Source organism: Scyliorhinus torazame, chromosome 6, assembly GCF_047496885.1.
Source record: "Scyliorhinus torazame isolate Kashiwa2021f chromosome 6, sScyTor2.1, whole genome shotgun sequence".
Taxonomy (NCBI): Eukaryota; Metazoa; Chordata; class Chondrichthyes; order Carcharhiniformes; family Scyliorhinidae; genus Scyliorhinus; species Scyliorhinus torazame.
The window spans coordinates 30,244,526-30,254,493 of record NC_092712.1 but is presented as its reverse complement, the minus strand read 5'-3'; the positions used below and the strand labels follow the sequence as shown (position 1 = coordinate 30,254,493).

General features: G+C 46.2%; 1 protein-coding gene across 2 annotated transcripts in view; it reads right to left on the bottom strand.

Annotated features, from left to right (window-relative positions):
• Positions 1-3,831: 3,831 nt before the first annotated feature.
• The window catches only part of mindy4 (MINDY lysine 48 deubiquitinase 4), a 275,047-nt gene continuing 268,910 nt past the window's right edge, over positions 3,832-9,968 (bottom strand). For both annotated transcript variants that reach the window (XM_072508076.1, XM_072508075.1), the window contains 2 exons: positions 9,749-9,821; positions 3,832-4,046 (listed from right to left, as the gene is read on the bottom strand). In XM_072508076.1, the coding sequence (XP_072364177.1) occupies positions 3,998-4,046; positions 9,749-9,821 (122 nt within the window). In that variant the 3' untranslated portion in view covers positions 3,832-3,997. The remainder of the gene's footprint in view (positions 4,047-9,748; positions 9,822-9,968) is intronic.

Sequence of the window (9,968 nt, the reverse complement as noted above, 5' to 3'; positions counted from 1 at the left end):
CCGTCAGTGAAGGTGACGGCGCGATTCTTTTTGTAAAAAGCTGCTCCGAAGGTTGCGGTGTCAGCTCAGTTGCGGCGTTTTTACAGTGATGCTGTACTGTGTTGGGGCCCTCGATTGCCCAGCTGTTTCCCCTCTCCCCGAAAGACAGAGCAGCAGCACCTTGTCTCCGTGTCTGGAGTAACATAACTCCGTTAGCCAGACTTTTTGATTAACCAGCACCACCTACTCCCCAAACATGCTGGTTAACGAAGATTTCACTGTAACATCGGATAGTGGGGGACAGGCCCCGAGGTCTGATGGGATTTTCTTCTTCCTAAAAATTGTTAACTTTTTTTTTCCCCCCAAAGATCCCAAGTTATGCTGTCGATTTTTTCTGACAGTGCATGGAGACAAGATGATTTGTTTGACAAGTGTTCCCCAACTGCCTGTAAAATCGAGGTGGGAGAAACTGGGTAAAAGGGACCATTATTGCAGCACAGGTTCCAATCCCCGAACTGTGCCAGTGCTACAGTCGCCACCACATTGGTGGAAGTGGCTTTCCAGGTGCTACTGTTGGACGCTTAAGCCTAACACTCAAAATCTGGGCAAGGCTGCTGGGCCTGTTCGGCTCGGGGTAATTCGGCGAACACGTGGCCTAATCAACAGGTTCCGAAAGGGATTTCTGGAGGCTGCCACCAGAACATTCTCATTTTTATTTTTGAGTTAACGCTCGGAGTACCTCATGGTATTACAGCAATCCCACTGCTGATCTCCCACGAATGTACCCTCTGTGTTTTTTTTTTTTAATTGTCGTGCTTGGTCAATTATGGAACGCCGAGTTGCTTGTGCGGCCTAGAGGATACATTGTTCACCAATCCAGAACCACATCTCCCGTTCTCCTCCTCCTCCTCCCTACCCAGCTCCTTCCACGATGGGCCACTGCCAGCAGGCTGGCCAGCCCGTATCAGAGTGAAGTGTCATGCCAGCTGCTTCTGGAGGCACAGCCAAGTTACCTCAGTTACTGAAACGAGGCCTGAGGCACAGATTTGGAGAAGCCTCAAATGCCTGGCTCCTGAATCATGCTGACCATTTTTCTTCAAGGTGTATAGCACAACCTTTGACTTCCGCTATCCGAGTGGAAATCATAAGTTGTAGCACCTGATCTAAACAATTAATTGAATGAGCTAGTTAAAAGCCACTTTTTTCCCCCCACATTAAGCGTTACTGTATTTAGCAATGACAGGATGGTATGGTTGCTGAACAGTTAAAGGGTTTGTGATTATATTATAGTCACTATTAAGCGTTTGTGGGTTTACTACAGTCTCCCATCGAACCAGAGTCTTTTAGCATCCTGCTCAAACAAGAACAATAGGTTTCGATTCAAATTCCTACCTCAGTAGTTTTGAAAATAGCTTAAAGCCAAAATTTAAATTGAGCAGAACCCCCTAAAGGTTGCTTTTGTTGAATCCAAGCCAACATTAAAGAGAAGCTCAGATAGAAGATCAGCATCTCTCAGTCCCTGGAGCCTCTACCAGAGGGAATTAACTTCCCGCACAGCGACTCCACCCAACAAACCAGATCACTCCAAAAGTATCCGAATTTCACTGGTGGGTTTCAAGTTATTGGTAATAGGACCAGTAGTGCCAGGGTATCATTTAAAATGGCCCGAATTGCGTAACCATGGTAGCATACCAAATAACAAGTTCTGACAGCTCGCCTGGGAGGCGTGCAGGTAAGCCGGCTCACGTCCTCCCTCGCTTTACGGCCTTCGAGGTCACAATCTCCACTTCTCCCCCCCCACCGCTACGCATTCAGAAGAAATGAGGTAAATTAACTGATGGAGGTGGTGTTGGGTGCCATCCGATGACAGACACATTTTAAGGCCTATCCTGCTATCAAACCGCAGCACTTCACAAGCAAAGGTGTTGTTGGTGTTTGATTCCTGCACCTCTCAGTCCCCCCCCTGGGCACACGTTCCAGGTTTGACGTCAAGAGACCACGGTCCAGCTCCTCACAGGATTGGACCAGCAACCGTCAGTGAAGGTGACGGCGCGATTCTTTTTGTAAAAAGCTGCTCCGAAGGTTGCGGTGTCAGCTCAGTTGCGGCGTTTTTACAGTGATGCTGTACTGTGTTGGGGCCCTCGACTGCCCAGCTGTTTCCCCTCTCCCCGAAAGACTGAGCAGCAGCACCTTGTCTCCGTGTCTGGAGTAACAGAACTCCCTGTTAGCCAGCCTTTTTGATTAACCAGCGCCACCTACTCCCCAAACATGCTGGTTAACGAAGATTTCACTGTAACATCGGATAGTGGGGGACAGGCCCCGAGGTCTGATGGGATTTTCTTCTTCCTAAAAATTGTTAACTTTTTTTTTCCCCCCAAAGATCCCAAGTTATGCTGTCGATTTTTTCTGACAGTGCATGGAGACAAGATGATTTGTTTGACAAGTGTTCCCCAACTGCCTGTAAAATCGAGGTGGGAGAAACTGGGTAAAAGGGACCATTATTGCAGCACAGGTTCCAATCCCCGAACTGTGCCAGTGCTACAGTCGCCACCACATTGGTGGAAGTGGCTTTCCAGGTGCTACTGTTGGACGCTTAAGCCTAACACTCAAAATCTGGGCAAGGCTGCTGGGCCTGTTCGGCTCGGGGTAATTCGGCGAACACGTGGCCTAATCAACAGGTTCCGAAAGGGATTTCTGGAGGCTGCCACCAGAACATTCTCATTTTTATTTTTGAGTTAACGCTCGGAGTACCTCATGGTATTACAGCAATCCCACTGCTGATCTCCCACGAATGTACCCTGTGTTTTTTTTTTAAATTGTCGTGCTTGGTCAATTATGGAACGTCGAGTTGCTTGTGCGGCCTAGAGGATACATTGTTCACCAATCCAGAACCACATCTCCCGTTCTCCTCCTCCTCCTCCCTACCCAGCTCCTTCCACGATGGGCCACTGCCAGCAGGCTGGCCAGCCCGTATCAGAGTGAAGTGTCATGCCAGCTGCTTCTGGAGGCACAGCCAAGTTACCTCAGTTACTGAAACGAGGCCTGAGGCACAGATTTGGAGAAGCCTCAAATGCCTGGCTCCTGAATCATGCTGACCATTTTTCTTCAAGGTGTATAGCACAACCTTTGACTTCCGCTATCCGAGTGGAAATCATAAGTTGTAGCACCTGATCTAAACAATTAATTGAATGAGCTAGTTAAAAGCCACTTTTTTCCCCCCACATTAAGCGTTACTGTATTTAGCAATGACAGGATGGTATGGTTGCTGAACAGTTAAAGGGTTTGTGATTATATTATAGTCACTATTAAGCGTTTGTGGGTTTACTACAGTCTCCCATCGAACCAGAGTCTTTTAGCATCCTGCTCAAACAAGAACAATAGGTTTCGATTCAAATTCCTACCTCAGTAGTTTTGAAAATAGCTTAAAGCCAAAATTTAAATTGAGCAGAACCCCCTAAAGGTTGCTTTTGTTGATTCCAAGCCAACATTAAAGAGAAGCTCAGATAGAAGATCAGCATCTCTCAGTCCCTGGAGCCTCTACCAGAGGGAATTAACTTCCCGCACAGCGACTCCACCCAACAAACCAGATCACTCCAAAAGTATCCGAATTTCACTGGTGGGTTTCAAGTTATTGGTAATAGGACCAGTAGTGCCAGGGTATCATTTAAAATGGCCCGAATTGCGTAACCATGGTAGCATACCAAATAACAAGTTCTGACAGCTCGCCTGGGAGGCGTGCAGGTAAGCCGGCTCACGTCCTCCCTCGCTTTACGGCCTTCGAGGTCACAATCTCCACTTCTCCCCCCCACCGCTACGCATTCAGAAGAAATGAGGTAAATTAACTGATGGAGGTGGTGTTGGGTGCCATCCGATGACAGACACATTTTAAGGCCTATCCTGCTATCAAACCGCAGCACTTCACAAGCAAAGGTGTTGTTGGTGTTTGATTCCTGCACCTCTCAGTCCCCCCCTGGGCACACGTTCCAGGTTTGACGTCAAGAGACCACGGTCCAGCTCCTCACAGGATTGGGTCAGTTCCATTCCAGTCCACAAATGCTCCTTTCCATCTGAATTAACATAGAGAATGTCTTTATGAGTTACTACATTCAAAGGAAGTCCACCCCCCTCCATTTAGATGAATATAACTTTTGCCTTTAACTTTGGGGCCCCCACTCCATGTTAGCCTGCTCTCTTTGGACATGGTGGCAGTGGTCTACTTGCAGGTCTCTGCTAATCTTTAAGTGATCCCCAGAATATGTATGTAGAATGGGGGCTGGTTTAGCTCAGTGGGCTAGACAGCTGGTTTGTGATGCAGAACAAGGCCAGCAGCGCGGGTTCAATTCCCGTCGCAGCTGAGAATTCGGAATTCTCCCTCCGTGTACCCTTCTGCACTGTAAATTCTATGATAATCTATGATGCCCTAACAGGCGCCGGAATATGGCGACTAGGGGCTTTTCACAGTAACTTCATTGCGGCGTTAATGGAAGCCTACTTGTGACACTAATAAAGATTATTATTAGGCAGGCAGCCTCGGGCAGCTCGATCTCAAATATGCTTCCCTTGCATTTCGCAACATATTCATGAAATGCGCCCATCTGGATAGTGGTTCATCAGACATCAAACCACCTGACTGACTGGCTGATCTTAAACCACAGCAACAACCTGCATTTATATCAGCACCTTTAATGGAAAATGTGTCCACTTGTGCTTCACAAAGGTGCACAAATAAAAAAATAATAAACCCGCAGCAAAAGAAAAATGAGAAAGAGGAACAGGTCCTTCAGCCCCTTGAACCTGCTCCACTTGCCCAACAAAGAATAATTGACCCCAATCTTGATCATTCCAATTGGCCACAGCATCCTCGGCTATGGAGATCCCCACTATACTTTGTAAGGAAAAAGAGCTTCCTCCTGTCACTCCTGACGGACCAGCTCTAATTCTATCATGGTTCTCCCTTGCACCGCACTCCCCCCAGGAACTGAAGGTGATGGTTTCAGTCTTTCCAATATTGTTTTGCTCCAGTATGTCGACACTCGAGCAAGACTACATGTCGGAGCAGCGTTCAGGTGGTGCAGTGCCCAAGAGATCTGTTGGATAGATAGACCTGGGTGTTACTGACATACATGTGGAAGATGCATATGTCTGTGAGCGATGCCACAAGTGGAGCCAAGCCGACACAGATGAATGGGGTTGGAGACAATAATAGACAATTGGGGGACTCCAGGGATAACAGTTCAGGGCAGGCAAATAAATCATTGCAGAGGGACAGTGGCGTAGCGGTATTGTCAGTGGATTAATAATCCAGAGACCCAGGGTAATGCTCTGGGGACCTGGGTTCGAATCCCACCATGGCAGATGGTGAAATATGATTTCAATAAGTGAGTAAATAATGATGACTGTGAAACCATTGTTGTAAAAAACCCATCTGGTTCACGAAAGTCCTTTAGGGAAGGAAATATCCTAACCTGGCCTACATGTGACATCCAGATCCACAACAACGCGGTTGACTCTTCAAAAAAACGAAAATGCCCCGAGGCCCACCTCCCGTGAACGGATAATAATAAAAAAGCCAGGCAACAGAAGATATTAGAGGATAATAATGCAATCAGCCATGTCAAAAGCTGCAGAGAGGGCAAGAGGGGAGAGTGCACCATGTTTACACTCAAAAGTGTTGTTATTTTAAGGCAGCTTCAGGGTTGCGGCTGAAGCGACTCTGATTGGAGTGATTATTCTCAGGAAAATCCCGTGGCAAATGAATTCAAAGTCAAATTTCGCTGCTGCTGGTCAATGGTGTTTTCCATCTCTTTCAGCAAACCCCTCGGGTATAACAGGGTTGGGTCTTTGCAAGTACGGTCATCATTAAATTTCAATAAATTGGAATTTCAGAGATTTAGACGTGGAAACCTACTATCTCCCCCCCCCCCAAAAACAACAGCTTTGAAGCCTGGAAGGTTGCAGGCCTCATTGAGGTGGTGATTAATAAAGCACATGGATAACTTGGTTTTGAGAATGGAGACATTAGTTAGGTTTCAGCTGGATAATTGTGTGCGGTTTGTCAAGGCTTTGGAAAGAGCAGAAAGGGGATTCACCAGGATAATACCAGGGACAAGGGACTTCGGTTAAGGGGAGAGACTGGGGAAGCTGGTATTGTTTGCCTTAGGGCTGAAAAGTTAAACGGAGATTTAATAAAGCTATTGAAAATTACGAGGAAATTTCATAGTGAGTAGGGAGGCACAGTTTCCTCTGGCAAGTAACCAAAGGTCATTGATTTAAAATAATTGGCAAAAAAAAATCCAAGGGAGTTTAAGACGAAATTTCTTGGAAGACCTGGCACACACTGGCAGAAAGGATGGCGCAATCATATTCAACAGGATTGCTCGTGTGCATAAGAGGAATACATTGCAGGGTTATGGGGAAATATCTGTAATCCTGGGCGTCATTCTCCGCCGGCGGGAGTCTCCGTTCTGCCGGCGCTCGGGGGTTTCCCGACGGCGTGGGGGTGCCCCACAATGGGAAACCCCATTGACCGGCCGATGTTACGGAGACTCCCGCCGGCCGGTCGGCGCAGAAATGTGGCGGGGCGGGTAGGAGAATTTTGCCCCATAAGTCTAATGGTGACTATGAAACTTGTCATTAAAAGCTATCTGGTTCACTAATCTGCACACAGTATTCTGGGCTTTATCAAGAGCAAGGAGCACATACTGAACTTGTACAAGACACAAGTTAGATCTCAGCTGGAATATTGTGCAAAAGTAAAAACACTATAGGAAGAATGAGAACCCATTGGAGAGAGTACAGAAGTGGTTCACAAGAATGGTTCCAGGGATGAGAAACTTCAGTTATGAGGATCGACTGGAGAGGTTGGGACTGTTCCCCTTGGAGAGCAGAAGACAAAGGAGATTTGACCACGACGTTCAAAATCATGAAGGGGCTTGACAGAGCAGATAGGGGGAAACTGTTCCTACTCATAAAAGGACCAAGAATGAAAGGGCATGGATTTGAAGTGGTTCACAAAGGAAGCAAATATGGTGCGAGAAAAAGCTTTTTCACACAGTGAATGGTTGGGGTCTGGAATGCACAGCCTGGAAGTGTGGTGGAGGCAGGTTCAATCGAGGAGTTCAGGAGGGCATTAGATTATTTGAATAGAAACAATGTGCAAGGGTTGCGGGGAAAAGGCAAGGAAATGGGCACTGTCATGATGCTCGTTTGGAGAGCTGGTGCCGACACGATGGGCCGAATGGCCTCCTTCTGCAGATAACAACTCTGTGATTTTGTGAAGGCCTGAACTTATGGCCGAACCTTCACTGCCCTTTAGCTGAGCGATTTGCTGGGCTATTTCAGGGGAGTGTTCATGGTCAACCATGTTGTTGTGGGTCTAGAATCGCGAGTTGACCAGGCCAGGTTAGGATGGCAGATTGCGTTCCCTTATGGACAACAGTGAACCAGGTGTTTTTTTTTTAAAACAACACTCGACGATAGTTTCACAGCCACCATTACTGAGACTAGCTTTCAATTCCAGGACTTATTAATTGAATTTAAATTCAATGTTTTAAAATTTCAAGCCTGTCCTCAGAGCATTATCCTCGGCTGCTGGGTTACAGGGCCAGTGACATTATCATGACTAAATGCACACAATTTCATCCAATCTTTGCACTCAATTTATTATTATAATCTGTTTTAAGCCTATCTTCCCGAAAGCACTGTTTAAACAGCAACTTAATTTGGACTTAGGTGAGCCACATAGTACGGATGATCAAAAGTTTGGACAGAGATATGTTAAAGGAGTGAGGGGTTTACTGAGACACCCCGAGCAGATAGATGAAAATGCAGTGCGATTAAAATCAGGGATATGCAAGAAGCCGGAATTGAAGGAGCCCAATGATCTCGCTTGGAAGGTTGTAGGGCTGGAGGTCCTTACAAAGACAGAGAGTAGCAGGCCACCTCTTTACTATCTAAAAATCTATCGATCTCAGTCTTGAATATTCTCAATGATGGAGACTACCAACGATTTACCACCCTCTCAATGAAGAAATTCCTCTTCCTCCCAGTCCTAAATGCATTGCCTCTTATTCTGTCCCCTGATTCTAAATGCCCCAGGCAAGGGAAAACATCCTTCCACTATTTAGGGCAGGGTGGGTATAGAGGGCTATGGGCCAAATGCAGGCAAGTGGGACTAGCTTAGTGATAGAAACTGGGTGGCATGAACAAGCTGGGCCAAAGGGCCTGTTTCCATGCTGTAAACATCCATGACTCTATCTACCCTGTCAAGCCCTGCAAGGATTTGGTACACACCAATGAGGTCACCTCTCATTCCTCTGAACTCTAGAGAATACAGGCCCAATCTCCTCAATCTCTCTTCGTAGGACAATGCCATCAACCCCAGGAATCAGCATCCAGATGAGAAATATGGCCAAGGATAGATAGACCCTTGCAGGACTCCAGTGGTAATGGTGCAGGGCTTGAGAGAAGACACTGCAGGTGATTCTCTGGCTATGACCGTATAGAAAAATGGCGCCGGAGCGAGGCGACTCTGCGAGCTCTCACAAACAGATCTTTTTACTTAACTTATACTCGTTCCCTATTATGTATTTTATTTTATTCCCTTTTCTTCTCATGTACTTAATGATCTGTTGAGCTGCTCGCAGAAAAATACTTTTCACTGTACCTCGGTACACGTGACAATAAACAAATCCAATCCAATCCAATCCCATCCAGCTGGAGGAGGGTGGAGTGGTCAATCATGTCAAAGGTGGCTCAAGGAGGAGATGAAATAGTTTACATTTGTTACAGTCAGATATGTAAGTTGTGACTTTAAGAGCCATCTCGGTACTATGGGAGGGCAGAAATCTGATTGGAAGGATTCAAGTATGATGTTCTAGGAAAGGCAGGCTTTGGGAGGTGGCAGCATGTTCAAGGATTGCGCAGGATGATCCTCGAGTAGTCAGTAGATTTGGCAAAGAGAGTGTTTGTATGAATGAGAGTTTTTTGTTTTACATACCAGCACATTACATGCTAATATTGCAGCGCAGAGCGAGTCCAAAGGACAAATACATGAATAATGACCTCTTGCCAATATAATCAGAAGGCTACCACTGTCTGGAACTGCACCACACCACAAGCCAATGTCTTAAGTAAAGGCATTAAAGGATATGGAGCAACGCTAGGTCGACAGAGTTGAGACACGATCAGACGTGATCTAATTGAGCAATGGAACAGACCGAGGGGCTGAATGGCTTCCTCCCACTCGATGTTTCTTCAACAGAAGCAGGCAGAGAGGAAGGGAAAAGAACAACTTTATTTCTCATTCATTCTTGAGATGTGAGCATCACTGGAAAGGATCTTGAGAGGACGGACATTTATCGCTGATGCCTGGTTGCTTTTGACAAGGTGGTGGTGAGCCTTCCTTGTGAACCTCTGCCAAAGGATCTACTCCCAAAGTGCTGTTCCAGTCAGGAATTCCAGGATTATAGCCCAGCGACAATGAAGGAACAATGCAAATTACACAACTACAATGTAAAGCAGTTTTATGGTGTGGTGCAGTTCCAGACAGTGGTAGCCTTCTGGTTATACTGGCAAGAGGTCATTATTCATGTATTTGCCCTTTGGACTCGCTCTGCTCTGCAATATTAGCATGTAATACAAATTACACAACTACAATGTAAAGCAGTTTTATGTTGGCCAGTAGTTTCTGCTCAGCTGTTGATAGGACTTCAGTGTTGCAGACATCCCACTTACACATGAAAACCTGTATATAAATCATTTAACTCACTTCGTCCGGATGCAAAGTTCAAGTGGAGGAATCAAATCATCGTCTCCTTCCACTGAGCAGCCCTCTGACGCATCTGAAAGACAAACGTAATGTGGATTGAGGATCAGGGGAGGCATTTTCAGCCCAAGACAAGGTTACTAACTCTGTGTTTAAAATAAAAACACACACGGCTCTGCGGAATATCAGAGCAGGCCGACAAGAAACTGGGAGAGAAAAGGTT